Genomic DNA, 19,815 nt, shown 5'->3' with positions numbered 1-19,815 from the left:
CAGCTGCCTTATTTTCTCTCTCAGCACTTTGCTCTGGTTGATGATACCAATCCCACCTGTGTTGAATGGCCTATGTGCTTCTGTTAGACTGACTTCCTTAGGGGCCAGGGCTGTGTTTTACTTTATCTCAGCACCCCTGGCAACCTGCTTATGCTTAGCCCACAACAAAACAATAATTAGATGGGCACCAGAACACACGAGGTCAGATTTCACAAGTCCCTTGTTCTACCATAATTATATATTTATTCAGTCAAGTATTTGAGAGGTTTCTATCGTGTATTGTGCACTGAACATATAGCTTCTGAGTGGAGTATAACTCAGCAATGTGCCAAGCCTACTATGATTCAGCAGGACCACCAGCCTCTTAGGGGAAAGGGTTTGCTAGGGAATATCTACTCTCCTCTATTGTAAACAGTAACATGTGAGGCTGACACCCTTCATGGAGGGTCAGGAAAGAAAAGAGATGGCACAAGACATGCCCAAGGCCCCCACTCATCACATCCAACAGAATACCATGATAAGAACCAAATAATAAACTTTAATTTGAATATAATACAGTGGTATATACTAATTCTTTGGAGGTACAAAAATAATTGTAAAAGATTTTTTCCCATTTGTAAGTAATATATGTTATGGCCTATAAATAGTACATTGGTGCTCTAAACTGTACACATTACACTACATTCCTAAGCCTGGACCTTCCTCTCTCCTACATCACATATGACGAAAGCAGCCGTGTATCGTGAGGCGCTGTCAAGATGCTCCACAAGTAGTTACCTTAACACAATTGGGTGCTACTTCCGTTTACACTGGTCTTTATGCTTCTGGCTCAATCCTAACACTGCTGTGTTTGGAACATGCGGGCATTTCCCCAAGACAGAGGAAAATATCTGGTAGAATCCTGAGCATTAAATTCAGTGAAAGCTTATTTAGAAGTAAATCACCATCAATGGGAAAGCTTTTCAAGTTCAGGAAGCTTGAAATTAACAGCAATTCCCTGGAAGACAAATTTAATTGCCAAAAGCTACTGAGAAGTTTCAATCTGTTGTTTCCACTACTGTGTTTCCAAATATTTTAGGCCAGAATGATTCAAAAAAATGATAGCAAGTTCTGCCCAGATCTGACCCACCTAGTACCTTTGATGCTTACAACCAGTTATTATTGAAAATTTAGCCTCGGCATAATGAAACAGAGAAGCTTTGGCATATGAAAAATGACGTAGCTCTGTTTCTTAGGATTCAGTTATTTGGGCCAGTTTCATTTGATTTGTGCTCTAGCCTGATTAGATCTGAGTCTAACAAGAGATAGGAAAACCAGTCGTCCTGAGCCAAGCTGAGAGAGCCTCTCACAACCATCCAGAGGTAAAGGCTACTTGCAATCTCTGGTCTCCTCTCCTAGGCTGCTGTAACGCTTGCTGTGTTCCCATCTCCTTTCTATGCAACTCTCCCAGCCACAGTGAGATGTTGGAGAAAAGGGGCAAACAAATGTAGTGCTTATGAGAATTCTTCCAACTTCAGTGCCTCCAATTATTTCTGGCACTGTTTGTTCTCTTCCCTTGATAGCCTGGTTTCAAAATGATGTTTATTCAGTAGATACATTAAGAAAAACCATAACCTGCTTTGTTATCTAAAATATAATGGAGAAGTGGCTAATGAGATTTATATACTTTTTTGCTTGAATATGTACCAAGGCACAACACAAACATTTTTTCCATAATACTCACTTTCTTTTTCCTGTACTGGGGATTGAACCCAGGTCCTTGTGCATGCTAGGCAAATGTTCTACCACTGAGCTACATCCACAGCCCTCACTTTAAAAAAATTTCCCGTGCTCATCTTGCTACACTGCCACACGTTGTTATGCCAAGAGTTTAAGCACTGAATCAGTAATCCTACAAGCCTGTTATCTATTAATGACTGGATAGTCTGACACAGGAGCTCCTTCTGTTCTCAGAGTCCCACAGCTGGTTAAAATCTTTGTTCTCCCAGGACTCAGAGATATTTCATAAAACCTTTTATGGAATCCCCACTAGAAGGGGAAAATGTGCAGAGATGGTTAAAAGTAAGACAGCAGGATGAAAGTGCTTCTTGAGCATCAAAGACATTGTTATTGCAGCTGGGAGAAAATGTCATGAAATGTTATCATGAAAAGAAAAAAAAGGCTACATTGTTCTCCATAAAGTCAGTAAATTACGTAAGAATACTCGAGTATTTCTGGAAGGCACCGGATAAGTCCAAAGTCTTATTGCTAGTGTGATCATCCAGGGCCACAGCACAGACCCGGTGCTTTGTTGAGGCAGGGTTAGGTCTAAGCAAGTCAGTCACTGTCTCGAGGCCTTCTTTCAACTTGAGGAAAGTGATTTCCAATTTTACATCAACACGGAAGCTAGTTCTTAGCACTGGGTCTCTCGAGCTATTTTAGACAGGTACTCTGTTTTCTTTGGCCCATTTCTTCATGATTCGGATGATATACTCTACTTGGGTGTTACCCGTGCTTCTCAGTAAATGGAGCACTTCTCGGAGGGTCTCTCTGAGGAAAAGATATGAAAGGACAAAGTGTTTCAATAAAGAAATGAAAATAAACAAAATAAACTCCTAACTTCATACTGTGCTACTTACTAGGGGATTTGTTATAATAGATGCCTCCTGGGCTGGGATTTAGTTCAGTGGTTCCGCTGCTTGCCTCGAAAGCGGAAGATCCCAAGTTTGATCCCCGTTACCAAAAAAAAAAAGACTCCCCCACTGTGTATTCATAAACCAATGACAAACTTCCTAGCTTCTACCCCATTAGCACAGTAAAATGGAAATTCTGTTAAATCCTCCTTATCTACCCAAATTTTCCTTGCTTATCTATATTACCTCTATGCATACTATTAATCTTTGTGTTCTCCTGAGATGATCTAAATATTCCCATTTCTACACTTATTTTGCATGACAGGGTAGAAAGCATATATCCAGGATTTAAATTCAGGGAGTTCAATTCAAATTCTAGTTCCACTGTTAACAAGTCACTTAATTTGTCAGAGGCTTGGATTTCCCCTTTATTTAAGGTGGTAATCACTTTAATTTAGGTATTAGTACTATGTCTGTAAAATTTTACAAACCCAGAGGAATGGATGATTTCTTCAAGAAATTTGGTTAAAAAAGGCCCAAACGCATTAATAAATACAGAAGAGAAGAGAATGATGGACTAAGATTAGGCAGATACACAGCATTATGTTTTAACTAACTCAAACATAAACTTCTATTTTAAGTGATGCATGGTGAAAGTCCCTAATCCTTTACCAAATCAAAAGGTGACTGCCTATGAATCTACACCCTACAGTCTTCTTGTTTTTCTACTTCTTTTAAACCCATAACCAACATCTTTCACTTGACCAAATGCTTTCAAACCTTTTTTTTAGGACTGGAAATAGATTTAAGGCAGGAAGTAATTTTTCATAGATTATTTGCTTATAAAATCATCACATTTCCTATTCATTTTTTAAAATTTTATTTTATTTTTTTGGTACCGGGGATCGAACTCGGGACCTTGCACCTGTGGGTCAGGTGGCAGAACCACTGAGCTAAATCCCTGGGCCCTATATTTCCTATTCATATTAGTAACAAAAACAGCCCATCAAGTTATTTTTAGAACACCAAATTTAGTTTTAAGTGTTTTAATTTCTATTGAGATGGAGTTATAAACCAATGATTTCACGTACTCTAATATCTGAGCATTCCCTAGAATATAAGAAGCAGAAGAAAAACAATTATTAACCACATTCCTCCATTCCTATTGTTTGAGGCCTAATGTAAAAGAGCCAATGGGCAAGATGTTTGTCAAAATGGCCATTCATCTGGGAACAAATCTATATCTTGCCCTTAGAGTTGAGAGTCGTGGCTTACACATGCATACACAAGGTATGGATGATTTAGAATGATTTGACTCTATAAAAATAAGATACTTTTTATGAAATAAATACTTTTTATGAATAAATAAATACATGTGTAAATACCAAATAGTTTCTCCGGTGTGAGAAACTGAAAGTGTAAATAAGGATCAAAATGTAGAAGACATATTGTGAAATAGGAATATAAGGGCGAAAGGGGAAGGGGAAGTGGAAGGGGGAGGGAAAAGGAAAGGAGTAAATATGTAAAAGGAAAAAATGGAAACAAAGTCTTTGTAAATAAGGAGGGCTGGAGGGGTGGAAGGGAAGGCAGGGGAAGGGGGAAAAAAATAAGAACCAAGATGTATCATGTAAAGGTACAAATTCCCAATGATGAATGTCATCATATTGTATATCTAAAATGTACCAATAAACTTAATGAATTTTTTAAAAATAAGATACTTTTTGTAGGAAAATGGCCCAATAGAAAAACTTAACACCTTCACATTTTTTTCATCATTATAAAACAGCATTATAATTTTGAGCTTTCAGAAGATATTATCCAAGCAACCAATTATTTTTCCCTCACACACCAACAAATGAATCATCTCCCTTATGTTTGCTTACTTGGGTTCTCTCCCAGCTAGGATCATCTGGAAAATGCCCACACACGCACCCCTTTTGCCTTCCCAGTATTCAGGGTTGGGGTCCAGCCTCTCCAGGACATCAAAAGCTTTGGCTGAATAGTAAAACTGGCCCATCTGCATAAAAGATAGTGTTGTCATAGTACTGGTTGTCAGAATATTGGACAGAATAAAATTAAACAGATAACATGAAACAGAACTGGAAGAAGTAAGTAGATGGGCAATGACAACTCTTGAGTTAGCAAGTCAGATAAATTTCAATTCCTAAAACAAGAAAATCATGGTCTGAGAACACAGGTTCAATTTAAACCAGATAACCTTCACTCAGTTTTCACAGTATAACATTTTTCCTACACGTAGTCAAGTTACGGCGTTGGCAACACATTTGTTGTTTCTTCTAATTATATTCTAATTTTGAGGACAATTTGAACTAGGAAGTTTTCAAATCTCTTCAATATATTCTTTTTTTTTGGGTACCGGGGATCGAACTCGGGACCTTGCACTTGCGAGGCAGGCAGCAGAACCACTGAGTTACATCCCTGGCCCCATTCGATATATTCTTTTTAGATGACTGCTATCATTCATTCATCTTATGACAATCTGGTCATGTTCACCTCAACAGTGCATACACTTCCTGATCTTGTTCCTAAATTCTCAGAATGCCTAGATGTATACTAGACTAAATCTCTTAGATTCATTTTAACATATCTTTCCCAAATATACTACTACAGTAATTTCCTTGGCTTCAGAGAACATGCTGAAGACCAGTACATTCTGCCTAGATGAGCTTTTCCTGACTGCCAATCAGAAATGCACACTGCTACCAATTTCACTTACATCTCCAACTTGATGGGTGGGTAACACTCTTCGCTCAGTATGGTTTAGTTACTTCTCTATTCCTGTTAACTGTTTTTCGAAATATTTGGCAATTTCCTTAAGACTTCTCATATTCTTAGCTTAGCTTTATTCTATACCTCACAGGGAAAACACAACTTTCTTTCTTTCAGTTCAAATAATACCTCATCTGTCCTCTTCTTCCTGTGTATCTCACAAGAAAAAGTGTATTTATTCTTTTAGGTCAATCCTTCTACCTATGTACTAAATTTTTTTTTATCATAAAAGAACACACGTATAAAATGGTGCATGAAACATACACACATGATGTGTGACTAAATATAATGTGAATACAAGTGTATCTACCACCCAGATCAAGACACTGGGCAAAACAAGTTCTCCATGTACCACTTATAGAACGTAATCCCCTCCTGCTCCACGCAGAGGTAACTTCTGCTCTCATTTTTATGGTCATTAATTCTTTGATTTCTTTGTAGTTTTATACAGCTATACATCTTTAAAAGTATAATTGAATTTTGCCTCTCAGATTTTTATCTATATGAAATAATTCTGCAAATATTCTTTTGCCATGTTGTTTGTTAGACTCAGCCTTGGACAAGGGCTGTAGGTGGATGCTTAGATATAAGAGGCTGGAGGTGCCGGGGACTGAACCTGGAACCTCATGTATGCAAGGCATGTGCTCTACCACTGATCTACACCCCAGCCCCGTCTTTTGGCATTTGTCTGAACCAACATTACATCTGTAAGATGCGTCTATATTGCTCTAATTGGTCGGTTGATTGAATTACAAGCTATATCAAAATCAAAACTGGGAGACTGACATTGTTACTGTGTTGACATCCTGTCCATTTCATCACATCATTCATTTAAGCACAGCCACTACCAAGACACAGAACTATTTCATCACTACAGCGATTTTTCTTGTTACCCTCATGGTCACATGTACACCCTTCCCTGCTTACCAGCCCTCTTCTCTATCAACCACTAATTTGCTATCTCTATAATTTTGTCAAGAATGTCATATATAGGAAATCAAACAGCCTGGGGCCCTTTGAGACTGACTTTTGGGGGTGGTACTGGGGATTAAACCCAGGGATGCTCTAAACTGACCCACATCCCAGCCCCCACCTATTTTATTTTGAGACAGGATCTCTCCAAGGTGCCCGGGTTGGCCTTGAACTTGGGGACCTTCTGGTTTAGCTTCCTGAGTTGCTGGGATTCCAGGCCTGTGCCACCATGCCTGTCGAGACAGGCTTCTTTCACTCAGCATGAAGTCCTTGTTAACCCAAGTTACTGTATCCACAGTTTCCCCCGTTACAGTCACCCTGCAAAAGCAGCAGGGACCCCCCTCCCCCGCCCTTGCCAGTTTGCTTTGGATGTTGAGACTGACGATCCCACCTACACCCCAAGGGGAAGAGGTTTCCTTAGCTCCATAACGGAAGTACCTAGAGAGCAGAGCAGGCTTCCCAAGTGTGTCCAGCATGGTGTGAGAATGCAGGGACAGGGCCTGGCATCCTTCGCCCTGGCTAGCGCTAGGGCAGGGCTTGTGTGCTTTGATCACCAAACAGCACTAAAGACAGCAGCCCTTGGGCTTTCTTATCATTTTGTCCAGATGTGGGGCCCCCGGGAAGGGGCAGGGGGAGGCTTAAAAGTTAATCAGCATCACACGTCAGGAAATGGTGCCAGACTGCTCACCACGGTTTCTTTTTATCACTGAGTAGTATTTCATACCCAACAAGTTTGTTTAACCACTCACATACCGGAATAATTTTTTTTTCCAATTTGAGGCTATTATAAATAAAGCCGCTGTTAACATTTGGGAGTTTGTGTGGATATAGGTTTCCATTTCCCTGAATAAAAGCATAGTGTGTATTTGAAGAAACTACCAATCCCTTTTATGGCATATTTTTTCCATCCTTTTATTTTTGACTGATCTACATCCTTACATTTGTTTTGTAAATTTTTTATTAGTATAGTATATATTTGCCATATCCAATATTTACATTCATCTTGGGGAACTGGTACATATACATATTACATGTTGATCATATCTCATATATAAAGTGAATTTCTTACAGAAAGCACATAGTTTAGTCTTTTTTTAATCTATTGTGTCTTTTTTTTTTTTTTTGGTGGTGGTGGTACTCAGCATCTTGCACTTGCAAGGCAGGGTGATGCCACTGAGCTATATCCCCAGCCACATTTTTTATTTTTTATTTTGAGACAGGGTCTTGCTAAGTCATTAAGTTTCCCAGGCTGGGCTCAAACTTGTGATCCTCCTCCCTCAGCCTCCTAGAGTGCCAGGATTATAGGCATGTATCACCAGGCCCAACCTCAGTATCTCTTTTTATTGGGAATTTAGACCATTTATATTTAATGCAGGGATTTACATGTTAAGGCTTAATTCTCCCTTTCCCTCCTATTGTCTCTGTTTTTCCTGGATGAGTACATCTCACACAGAACTCTACAATTTGCAGCTGGAGAAAGATGTGGGTGCACACCCCCTGCAAAAGGAGGACAAGAATGCTGGGCTTTGACCTCTCTAACCATCTATACATAACTTTTCTCTGCTATTTCTTTCCCATAATCAATCTTATCCGTGAATATAACTTTACACTGAAAGACTTTGATTGCTTCCAGTTTTAGGCTGTTACAAATAGAGCTGCTAGTAACATTTGTGTATTAAAATTTATGCTATTAGCATTTGTATATTTGCATAGATACAAGTTTCCATTTCCCTGAGATAAATTTGTAGCAGTGCAGTCGCTGAGTTGTATGTAAGCATGAATCACCAAACCAGCAGGTGCTTGTAGGAACACTGAGACTCCTGATAGTGCCAAGCTGTCTTTCAAAGAGGTTATCTTCCTTTAATTTTAACCCTACCCCCTCATCAGCTCCCCTGGTGCTTTCCTCCATCAAAAATGCCCTCCTGCCAGGGATTTAGCTCAGTGGTTCTGGGGCCTGCCTTGTAGGCAAAAGGTCCTGAGTTCGATGCCCGGTACCAAAAAAAAAAATACCCTGCTTTGTTGTGTGAAACTTTTTTGTCCCTGTTCAATGGCTCCTTTTCCTCAACCTACAAATACTTTTACTCATGGTTCTAAAAGGTAATGAACTTTCCATCTACCCTCACTCTAAATGCTGGTTTTTCTTTTAGGTTAGCAATACATTTTTTTTTGTCCTGAAACAAAATTTTTTGATTCTTTTTTTTTTGGTACTGGGGATTGAACTTAGGACTTTGCACTTGCAAGGCAGGTGGCAGAACCATTGAGCTAAATCCCCGGCCTGTGAAACACAAAATTTTTAAGGCTGTGGTCTGTTTCATGGGCTATGTCTGCTTTCTGATCAGACTCCTCTCTACCTGCTACTGTCTTCCAGTCCTTGTGCACCTCTATCTAGCAGTAGAATTTGACTTTTCCTTTCCTTGGCTTTTGATAAATAGGGACAAGAAGAAGATAAATGAATTTTTTCCTTTCCTGATTTTTTGGATACTTTTTTTGTTTTTTGAGACAAGGTCTCACTATGTTTCCTGGGCTGGTTTCCAACTCCCTGGCTCAAGCAGTCCTCCTGCCTCAGTCTTCCAAGTGCTGGGACTATAGGTATTCCTGATTCTTTTCTTTCATCTCAGTTCTTCTTTCTCTTTCATTTATTCTTTTATTTCTATCCCTTAAATACTGCTATTTCACATGGTTCCTCATCCCACTTAAGAGCGAATCTTTCTCTCTGGCACCATCACTGCAATAACTATTATCATCACTACTACTGACTTCTACAACTGCATCTTCAATTCTGATTCCTCACATGAAACGCTCAGCTCTGGGCTCACCCCAGGGTCTCACTTGGATCATCTCTGCCGGGCACCCCCAAAGACACTTCAGATTTAATACATCTAAAATTGAAACCATTTCCTGTCTTTTCATGTTTTCTCTCCCTCTGCCTCCCCAACCTTACTTAATAGCACTGCCAGCCACCAACTTATGTTAAATTGTCATTGTCACGTTTTTATTGATGGCGATTCACTTTTCTTTCTGGTAGTAATTCACTTTAAAATGAGCTGCTGCTGACAACTTAACACTAGCCTCTCTTTACTCAACATTTTCCTGTCTTTTTGACAAGATGAAATATCCCAAAATAGGAATTTCCAGAATTTGAGGCTTTTAAGAAAAGCTTTTAATTTATATGATGAGCTCCAACACTATTCCTGTCTTTTTGACTCTACCTGATCCCCACATTGTTCTCCCATCCCATACACACACACACACACACACACACACACACACACACACACACACACACACACGCTAGTCCTTTGATAAACATGACTGTTTATTATTTTTATCTGGTTCCTTTGTCTTTTTGGTCTGGCATTTATACCTTAGTATTCCTCAAGGTTTGGCTGACAATTCTTCTCACTATACTTCTTAACTTGGTAAATCTCACTTTTTTTTTTTTTGGTACCAGGGATTGAACTCAGTACCTTGCAGCTTGCCAGGCAGGTGTGGTACCACTGAGCTACATCCCCCGCCCCAAATCTCACTGTTTTTGAGAGCTTCAATTATTACTTAAATGTTGGCAATGATTTCCAATTATGTCTCTAGATGCCAAGAGATACCTTTCTTGAGTTTCAGATCCAAATTTCCAACCACCAAATGAATACCTGTACCTGGATAGTACCTAAAAATTCAGAACCTTTAAGAAATCTGAAACTTTTTTTTATATCATTATTTCATATACATGTAAAACTCTGAAATACCGCTCATTTCTGAGTTCACTTAATTCATAAAATGGACGACATTTCTTTTTTTTTTTTTTTTCTTTTTTTGGTACCGGGGATCAAACTCAGATCCTTCCACTTGCAAGGCAGGCGGCGCAACCACTGAGCTAAATCCCCGGCCCAACATTTCTGATATCACTATAGAAATTTCATCAACAGTCTCTAGGACACTTTTCTATAACATGATATTTAGCCAATGAATGCATCAATATGCTGCTGATCTCCAATCTTCCTTTTACCACACTCACCTTGTAACAGTCATTAGCAATGAGCTGTAAGAGACTAAAGGACTCGCCAGAGGTTTCCATCTTGAGATAAAGTTCCCAGGCTAGTCTTGGTTTCTTATTCATGATATCTAGAAAAAGAAACAATGTTTTAAGGTGTCTTTTAGGAAATCACTTCTGCACCTCGTCCTTCTTTGAATGAATCTATAGCCCAAATATATAAAGTAATGGCAGAATACCTCTTTTGTGGAAAGCTGGCAGTGCTGGCATTCAGCTAGCTCCCTACCAGAATTCTACCCTCCCTAAAATTGTTAAGATTCACTTAATTATGTCTTTTAGATTGGGATGGTTTCTAGCAGTTTTCCACTTTGCCAATCTGCTTAAAAGAGACAACTATCATCATTTAATTTTACTCATAATTTCAGCCTCATATAGAATACCTAACTGTTAAAATTTTCCTGTGGCTACAAAAACTTAGTGAAAAGCTGGATGTGGTGGCACATGCCTGTAACCCCAGCACTCAGGAGGCTGAGGCAGGAGGATTGCCAGGAGTTTGAGGCCAGCCTGGGCTACATAGTGAGTTCAATGCCAGCCTGGACTACATAGAGAGACCCTGTCTCAAACCCCCCTGCCAAAAAAAGTGAAAAATGTAAATCTGAGTGAAAACAAGGAGCAAGACAACACAATGATAGAGAAAGACAGAAAAGATTATTGGCTATAATATACAAAAAAAGGACATTTTTCCATGTTTCAGGTGTGAAAGGTGAAAAAGCAAAATCAACACAACAGTATCATTTCAGAAACAACAGTGTACACTGCAAGCCTAGAAAGTTGAACAAAGCCAAAAGAACTTGACATCTTTCAGGCCTGTACCAGGAAGGTCAATGCTGAATGGTGAAACCAATCACAGAGTAAACTCACACAACACACTGACATGACAACTGCTATGGTTTGGATCTAAATGTCCCCCAGAGCCTCAGGTCTCAGAGGTGGCTTTTGGAAGGTGACTGTTCGTGGGGCACTGTACTCCTCAGTGGACTGATCGATCCACTGGTCAAACCATAGCTGGAGGTGCAGTTAGGAGGTGGGGCCTGCTCAGAAGAGGTAAGTGACTGGGGGGTGACCTGGGAAAGCATCTCCCTCTCCCCTCTCTCTCCTTCCTGGCCATCATGGGCTGAGCAGCTGTCCTCTGCCCAGGCCCGTTACCACCCTTTCTGCCTTTGAGCCAGCTGATCAGGCGCTGAAAATGTGTACTAAAATCAGCCTCGGTTGCTTTAAGTTGTGGGTGTTGGGTATTGTGTCCTAGGGATTAGAAAGTAACTAAGACAGCAACACTTAGCAATAGCATTAACAAGTCTCACCTCAGTGCTTACTCATTGTGTAGAAAAAAATACAAAGATTAAAAAACAGTGTAATTTTCAAACAGGTCATGCAACAAGAAAGAAAAGAGGATTTCTGTTGTAACGTTTAAAAGAAGACTCACAGCAGCGAGCTAACCAACTGAGGTAAATGTAATCATTTTTCAACTTCTCATTTTGGATCAAGAGGAACACCTGTGACAAGAGGCAAGAAAGGGAATAAACGTGAGGATGGTTTTGTAATAATTACCAGCTTGCCTGATGATCACTGTAGCCTTAGAGATTAACAACAAAACTGAATTGTAGAGTTAAGTTGAATTATTTTTAAAAATTCAAACAAATCGATCTATAAAGTTTGAAGTCAGGATAGGGGTTATCCAGGGGAGTGAGACTGACTTAAAAAGGAGATATGGGGTTTTTACTATTGTTTCATCATCTGGGTACTGATTATATGAGTATGATTTATATTCAAGGCATAAGCAAAAAATACAGTGGATGCTTAAATTTTAAAAAGTTGATTACAGTAAAAGCATAGTGCTGTCAATTCCCCTCAAAATCTTCCTGCTCATTTCAAACGCATTAATGCCAGCATCTCACCACTTTCTGGAGCAGTTCTAGAGTTCTCTTTTGGTGAATGTCTTTAGTTGTGCTGTCATGGCTGCCTCGATGTCCTGAATCAATTCAAAATGTTTACCTTTCATGGTCATTTTGACTTTGGGGAAGAGCCAGAAGTCACATGGTGCCAGACGCAGTCAGTAAGGTAGATGATCTTCTGTTGGATAGCACTTAGCAACTGGCTTCACCATATTTTTGATCATACCCTTGTAAAGACACTCATAAAGATGAGTTCCAGAACTGCTTCAAGAATGATGAGGTAGAAGTGTGTTTGAAGCAACAGGGACTGTTTTGAGGGGGGTTAATGCTAATGTGTCTTTCACTACAATACATTTTTAAATTTAAATATTCACTGTATTTTTTTTTGTACCGGGGATCAAACTTTCACTGTATACTTTGATCACCCCTTGTATAATCCATAAAAGTTATCAAAAAAGGGTAAACATTTAGTTATAAAATCCACATGTGTATTTTTATTATAGTTTTTAATGTAACCTAAGAACAAAGAAATCTCTAATAATCCTTTACCCTTTACCATTTTATTTAAGTGAGAAAAAGATAAGGATGCTTTTAGATAGAAACATTCAAATGCCTTCAAAAGTAGGTACCCTAGTATAATCCTTTAAGTAAAAGATGAATAAAATAAAAGTAGGTGCTCACCTCTTCACCCTCACTGGTATTGCCCGTTGCAGCTTTGGCTTGGGCATAATTAAAATTAAAGATGTCATCATTATAGAAGTAACTCTGAAAAACATCCCAAGGCCAGGTCCCATTGAGGATTAACAAATAAAATATAAAACCATTAGTTTTACTGAATAAACATAAAAATAATCATAAGAAAGCAGATTAATTCCTTGATGCCACTAATGGCAACAGAGAAAAAAGTGTTATCTGTAAAAGTTTAACTTCTCACACATTATATACATTATTTCATGCACAAACTCATAGACAATTCTAAGCTAACCTTAAATGAGTTGAGATAAATCAAGACATCATCAAATTGCTTAAGCAGGAAGAAACAGGAAGCCATACACTGCCTCCCTGGTATTGTATCTGAAATGGAGGAGGAAAAGAAACCATGATCATTCATGAAACTAAAATTCTCTTAAATTGAGATTTAAATTATTTTATAATTCAGTGATAGTAATGTATGCCAAGATTTACTTATTTGTTTATTTATTTTTATTTATTTTTGGTATCGGGATCGAACTTGGGTCCTTGCGCTTGTGAAGCAGGTGGCAAAACCACTGAGCTAAATCCCCGGCCCTATTTATTTTTTGAGATAAAGTCTCCTTTGTTGTCCAGCCTGGCCTTGAACTCAAAGCGATCCTCCTGCCTCAGCCTCCCAAGTGCCAGGATTACAGGCGTTGTAAGATACTATTTTATTTACTTATTTATTTATTTTTTGTACCGGGGATTGAACTCAGGACCTTGCAGTTGCAAGGTAGGCACAGTGCCACTGAACTAAATCCCCAGCCCTCCAAGGTAGTATTTTAGATTCCAAAATTGCAGATTCCATTTAGGGGATTAATGCCCAGCATAATGGAGGTTACTGTACTCCACAGTGGCTGATAATCTCTCCAGCGAACATACACCCCACTGTACACTCACAACAGCATGCCCGTATCTCTCTGCAAGGTTTCAATGCTTTCATCCGACTCCAATATCCACACACTCCTTCATGTGACTTGATTTCTCCCCTCACTTGTCTAAGACAACCTAGCAGCACTCTCAAATGGGAAATAATATTCCATAGAACCAGCTGGTTCTGATCCAGATCCACCTTTCTGCCTGAGGTCAGCCTCCTGTTTGAAGTTACAGGGGACCAGTACCTCAACCCCTGACACAGGCCTTCCCCGTTCAGATAACAGTCTGTTATGCTACAGAGTAATACACTCCATTCCCAGTCTGTCTGTCCTACTAAATGGAACCTCTACAAGGGAAGGGATTTTTCTTATTTACTGCTATATACCGGCATACATTTTTTTGCTTGTTGTTTGTTTTTGTTTTGTTTTTTTGGTACCAGGATCGGGTCCTTGCGCTTGCACAGCAGGCAGCGAAACCACTGAGCTAAATCCCTGGCCCCATACTGGAATACATTTTTGTTGTATGATCCAATGAAATACGGAAAGAAAACAATATCCAAGCTAGGTGTGGTGGTGCACACCTGTAATCCCTGAGCTTGGGAGTGTGAGGCAGTAGGATTGCTACAAGTTCAAGGCCAGTCTGGGCTACATAGTGAGTTCAAGGCCAATCTGAACTACAAAGTGGGACCCTGTCTAAAAAAAAAAGAAAATACTATTCAATAAATGGTGTTGGTAAAACATTTGTGAATATCTGGGGGTGATAAAAATATTAAACAATCAGTTCAACATAAATACTTAATCAGAAGAGCTGCTAACCACAGACAACTAGTAGAGGCAGCCATATCAGCTCACATTGGCCTTTTATAGCTTTCACAAATTTTACACTGAGTCTTGACTGATGAAATCAATACTTTAACAATTAAAACAATGAAGTCACAAAGTCACTACTGGGAAATATGTGTGAATATTATATAACCGGCAGTTTCTAAGCTTGGTATCCATAAGTACAAAATAATTATGGAAAAGGTAAACTTAAATACGACTTTTTAACTTTTATGTAGGAAAAAAAAATACCGTGGGCAAAGATTAAAGGCAAATGACCCTCTGGAAAAAAACACCTGCAATGTGAAAAAAGCTTAATGCACAAGCTGTTGAAAATTCAATAAAAACTAATATTTCATGTCTAAAACTGATTCAAATTTTTAAAATTCTCATGAATTGAAGAGTAAATTTATTCTCCTGTTCCATTTTAGCAGAGATGTTCAGAAGACCTAATCCAAGACCTAAGGCCTTCTCTGACTTTTCACTCCCACTTCATAATGTGGAGCTAACATATGGACATGCCTAGATGGGAATCAAGCTTCACTGGTCAGGACGGTCGGCCGTGAGTACTGATCTCAGACATACCGCATTCACTTGCAGATCCGCCCACCAACTGGAAGAACTGCTGGGCAATTTTCATATGATCCCTCTGAAAAAGAGAACAGAGCTGACATAGAGGAATAAGGCAAAACTATCATGGTTCTCCATGTCAGAATTTAACATGCTTTTTGTTTTAAATCATGCCCCAAACAATGCTAATTGTTATTAGCATAAGCGATTAGACAATGGTAACCTGAAACAGAATGAAAAGTTATGCAGGGTCAGGCGGAAGGGAACAAAATCAAATCCACAAATTGTATCCTAAAAGTATCTACATTAAATAAATTAATACATTTACTCATTCATTCAATAAATATTTAATGCTTTTTACAATATATTAGAACTGGTACAGGAGCTAGGGGTACAAGAAGTATTTATTAAACTCATGTATTTATTTTTGTTTGAATTTTTTTTTTTTTTTTGTATCAGGGCTCAAACTCGGGACCTTGCGTTTACCAGGCAGGCGCCGGAACCACTGAGCTAAATCCCTGGCCCAAAGTCATGTATTTATGCAATAAGTATTTACTGCCTATCTGCTATAAGGCATTATAGAGTGAACCAGAGATAAAAAGATTTATTCCCAGCCTGGGCAACTTAGCAACTTAGCTAGACAGTGTCTCAAAATAAAAAATAAAAAAGGGCTTGGGCCAGGGATTTAGCTCAGTGGTTTCGCTGCCTGCTGCACAAGCGCAAGGACTCGAGTTCGATCGCCGGTACCAAAAAATAAAAAAAGGCTGGAGTTGTAGCTCACTATGAAGGGTGTAGGTTCAATAGATAAAGAACTTACTATGTCATATTAACATGGATAAGAGCCTAATGTTAGACAGTGTTTCATTTATAAAAAGCTGTCTTAGAGGAGATGGGGGTATAGCTCAGTGGTAGAGTTACATACATAGCATGCGCAAGGCCTTGGGTTCAATCCCCAGTATCTAAAGAAAAAGAAAAGGTACCGAGAGCAACAATTTCTTCCATTTTATACATGCAAAAATTAAAGCTCACAGATGAGCAAGGTTTTAAATATCACTGCAGGGCTGGGGATTTAGCTCAGTGGTTCTGCCACCTGCCTCACAAGTGCAAGGACCCGAGTTCGATCCCCAGCACCAAAAAAAAAAAAAAAAAATCACTGGAAATTAGAATAAAGTTGCACAATGATCCTTTTGTTTATTAAATATAAGCACTATATAAAAACAGGTTATCTTTTAAAACAAAGCAGTAATTTTTAGGGTTAAAGGTTTGAGGGGGTTTTTTTTCTTGCTTTTAAACAACAGAATTCTTTTTTTAAAGAGGGACCTGGATTGGAGGACTTGGAGAAATAAAAGGAACTACAGAAAAGCCTATTTGTACTTTTAAATACATTTTGGTCTTTTCCACACATCTATAACTTTGTATGCTACCATATTTCCCTGAAAATAAGACCTAACTAGAAAGTAAACCCTAGCATGATTTTTCAGGATGCTCATAACATAAGCACTACTCCCAAAATAAGAATTAAGATCATCAGCTGGATGGACCCATTTTGTACACCTGTTGAAACATATGACAAACGTATTGAATTATAAAATAATATTAATATATAATTAAATATAAATATTATTGACATTAATACTTAAATGATAATATAAATTATAATTAAGTATTTGTAAATATTTAAGTGGGTACCTTTGGATAAGAGGTAAACGCTTTTGTAAATAGATGAACTTAAGACTTTCTGCCGAATGACCAATCAGAGAGTGTAGACACAAGGCACGAATAATGTGCGCACTTGATAATGAATGGACGTGGTTGTGTCTAATACGAATCTTTGTAATTCAGTACATCGTGTGTTGTACCAATGCACTTCGAGCAGGCTACATGGACGAGAAGCACTCATTTAAGGAGAGCCCTGTTGCTGGACATGCGAGATTGATGCCAATGGTTCTATGGGAAATGGAGTCACAAGAAATTCAGGCCAGAATTCAGGGTTGGGAGAAGTATGATGATGTTCCAGATGATATGACTGTATTTGAATAAAGGCAGTTTTATACATAAATAAAGATTGATTTTATTTATTTATTTATTTTTTGTACCAGGGATCGAACCCGGGTCTTTGCGCTTGCGAGGGCAGGCGGCAGAACCACTGAGCTAAATCCCTGGCCCAAATATTGCTTTTATATAAAAATGAATAAATGTAGCTTATTATACACGAAAAAATAAGATATCCCCTGAAAATAAGCCCTATTTTGTCTTTTATAGCAAAAATTACTTTTGGAAACATGGTATAGAATAGCAGTGGTTCCATACTCACCGAACCCATTTCCTGGCCAAGGGCTGCGTTGACCACTCCTTTGAGGATGTACTCCTGGAAAACACAACACCACTGATGGGTTAAGGGGAATGGGAGCTGTAAGCTAACTTCCTAGTTCATCCCGTGTATCAACCCAGTACTTCATCTGTTGAGTTACTTTTCTTTGTTCCCTGTGTGGCTTGAATGAATTAGGAGACTTTTGTTTCCAGCAGGCAAACGGCCGAAGAACAGAATTCACCATATTTGTAAATTCTCAAAAGATGCTGAAGGTTTTAACACACTTGAGAAATATATTTGCTGAGACTCCATCGGGTCTGGAAACATCTTCCTCCAGTCTGTCACTGAATAAAGGGAATGCCTGATGTGTACTTAGAGACCACAGTGTCAGAGATACCATACAGGCCTAGTCCCTGCCTGCAAGGGTAGACAATGGGGAAGAAGACAAGTTCTAGGCAAGTATACTAGTAAGATAAGATATCCGCCTGGGCATTTTCACCTGAATTCTAGATTTTCATATTTTCCATCTTTGGTCTTTTGGAGGAACCAACTGTGCATGAGGGAGTCTCACCACATCAGAGCCTGAGCAGTCACACAGAACATGCCTGTGTCAATACATATGGCCTTCCCTGAGGTCCCACAAGCAGGACCTTCTCTAACATGCACTTCCCACTATACTTGTTCAACATTCTCAATTACCTGGGGGGTAGTAGGTTCCAGATCCTTAATTAAGTTATAAGCTTCCTGTACATCATCTGAAACAAGAACTAAGAGTTACAGTAGTCGGTATTTCAGCAAAGCTTTCTAAAGCAGTCCCCAAAATGATCCTTCAATATTCAAATATTCACAGAAGGGCCGGGGATTTAGCTCAGTGGTTCAGCCGCCTGCTCTGCAAGCGCAAGGACCAGAGTTCAATCCCCGGTACCAAACAAACAAACAAACAAATATTCACAGAAAATAGAGTTGGGGATGTAGCTTGTGGTAAAAAGCTTTGTCCAGTATGTGCAATGCCATGGGTTTGATTCCCAGTACTGCTACACACACACCCCACAGAAACATGATCTGTTTTATCTGTCCTCTAATTCTCCATCAAGTTCAGTGTTGCATAGTTATCCTAAAGATCATGAAATACCTTTAGAAAATTCAGATAAGCTGTGAAGATAGCTAAACAAACTAAGAATATGGGCTAGATAAGTCACTGGCATTGTATTTAGACAAGAAAATGAATAACTTTTTTTTTTTTTTTTGGTACTGGGGATCGAACTCGGGTCCTTGTGCTTGTGCAACAGGCAGCGAAACCATTGAGCTAAATCCCTGGCCCAGAAAATGAATAACTTAAAAAAAAAAAGATATCAAGTATATAGGAGTAAAATGACATAAAGTCAGGATTTGAATAAAAAAAGTGATGGTGAATTAAACAATTAGCAGTACCTTGAATTATTGAATGTGTGGTTCATATTTAGGTGTTTATTATATGTTTTTGGGCTGGGGATTTAGCTCAGTGGTTTTGCTGCCTGCTGTGCAAGTGCAAGGACCCGAGTTCAATCCCCAGTACCAAAAAAACCAAAAAACAAATAATACATGTTTTTGTCTGTTAAAAAATTTTTCATAATAAAATTAACTTATAAAATATACAGACTCTTAAATTCTTTTCCAAAAGCACAGTTCTTTTTGTTTATCTATCAATAGGACTGTTTGCAAATTCATGTTTTCATTTTAATAAATGCATTTTCTTTTTTCTTTCTTTTTTTTGTTTTTTTGGTACTGGGGATCGAACTCGGGTCCTTGCGCTTGTGCAGCAGTCGGCGAAACCACTGAGCTAAATCCCCGGCCCAATAAATGCATTTTCTGCAATGAGGAGCATGTTGTCTTGCAGCCCACACTGTCAGTCTGACAGCTACTGCCCTGAACGGCTCACTGTTAGAAAAGCTGCTTTCGGCATGTGGCTAACGACTTTAATCTCTCTCAAGGGCAATAAATATCACATTCTCTTTGAATCATAGCACTTCTTATAAGATGTCTGGGATACAAAGAAATAAAAAGCCAGACAACTGTAGCCAATAGAAGAAGGTGATGATTAAAAATAAAAGACAGGCCGGGGATTTAGCTCAGTGGTTCTGCTGCCTGCCTCCCAAGCGCAAGGTCCCGAGTTCAATCCCCAGTACCAAAAAAATAAAATAAAATAAAAGAC

The 19,815-nt window shown here is 38.9% G+C and overlaps 1 protein-coding gene across 2 annotated transcripts in view; it reads right to left on the bottom strand.

Moving 5' to 3' along the window:
* Window positions 1-518: 518 nt before the first annotated feature.
* Window positions 519-19,815, bottom strand: part of Ift56 (intraflagellar transport 56) — a 54,823-nt gene continuing 35,526 nt past the window's right edge. For both annotated transcript variants that reach the window (XM_087206305.1, XM_087206306.1), the window contains 9 exons: window positions 18,324-18,379; window positions 17,628-17,681; window positions 15,329-15,392; window positions 13,300-13,388; window positions 12,996-13,079; window positions 11,846-11,915; window positions 10,387-10,493; window positions 4,496-4,629; window positions 519-2,529 (listed from right to left, as the gene is read on the bottom strand). In XM_087206305.1, coding sequence (XP_087062431.1) covers window positions 2,418-2,529; window positions 4,496-4,629; window positions 10,387-10,493; window positions 11,846-11,915; window positions 12,996-13,079; window positions 13,300-13,388; window positions 15,329-15,392; window positions 17,628-17,681; window positions 18,324-18,379 — 770 coding nt within the window. In that variant the 3' untranslated portion in view covers window positions 519-2,417. The remainder of the gene's footprint in view (window positions 2,530-4,495; window positions 4,630-10,386; window positions 10,494-11,845; window positions 11,916-12,995; window positions 13,080-13,299; window positions 13,389-15,328; window positions 15,393-17,627; window positions 17,682-18,323; window positions 18,380-19,815) is intronic.

The sequence above is a fragment of the Heterocephalus glaber genome, unplaced genomic scaffold (assembly GCF_053883595.1).
Source record: "Heterocephalus glaber isolate CG9 unplaced genomic scaffold, H.glaber_assembly_v1.0 deba00000621, whole genome shotgun sequence".
NCBI lineage: Eukaryota > Metazoa > Chordata > Mammalia > Rodentia > Bathyergidae > Heterocephalus > Heterocephalus glaber.
Note: the sequence above shows the minus strand (reverse complement) of the source record. Positions and strands in the feature narration are given on the sequence as shown.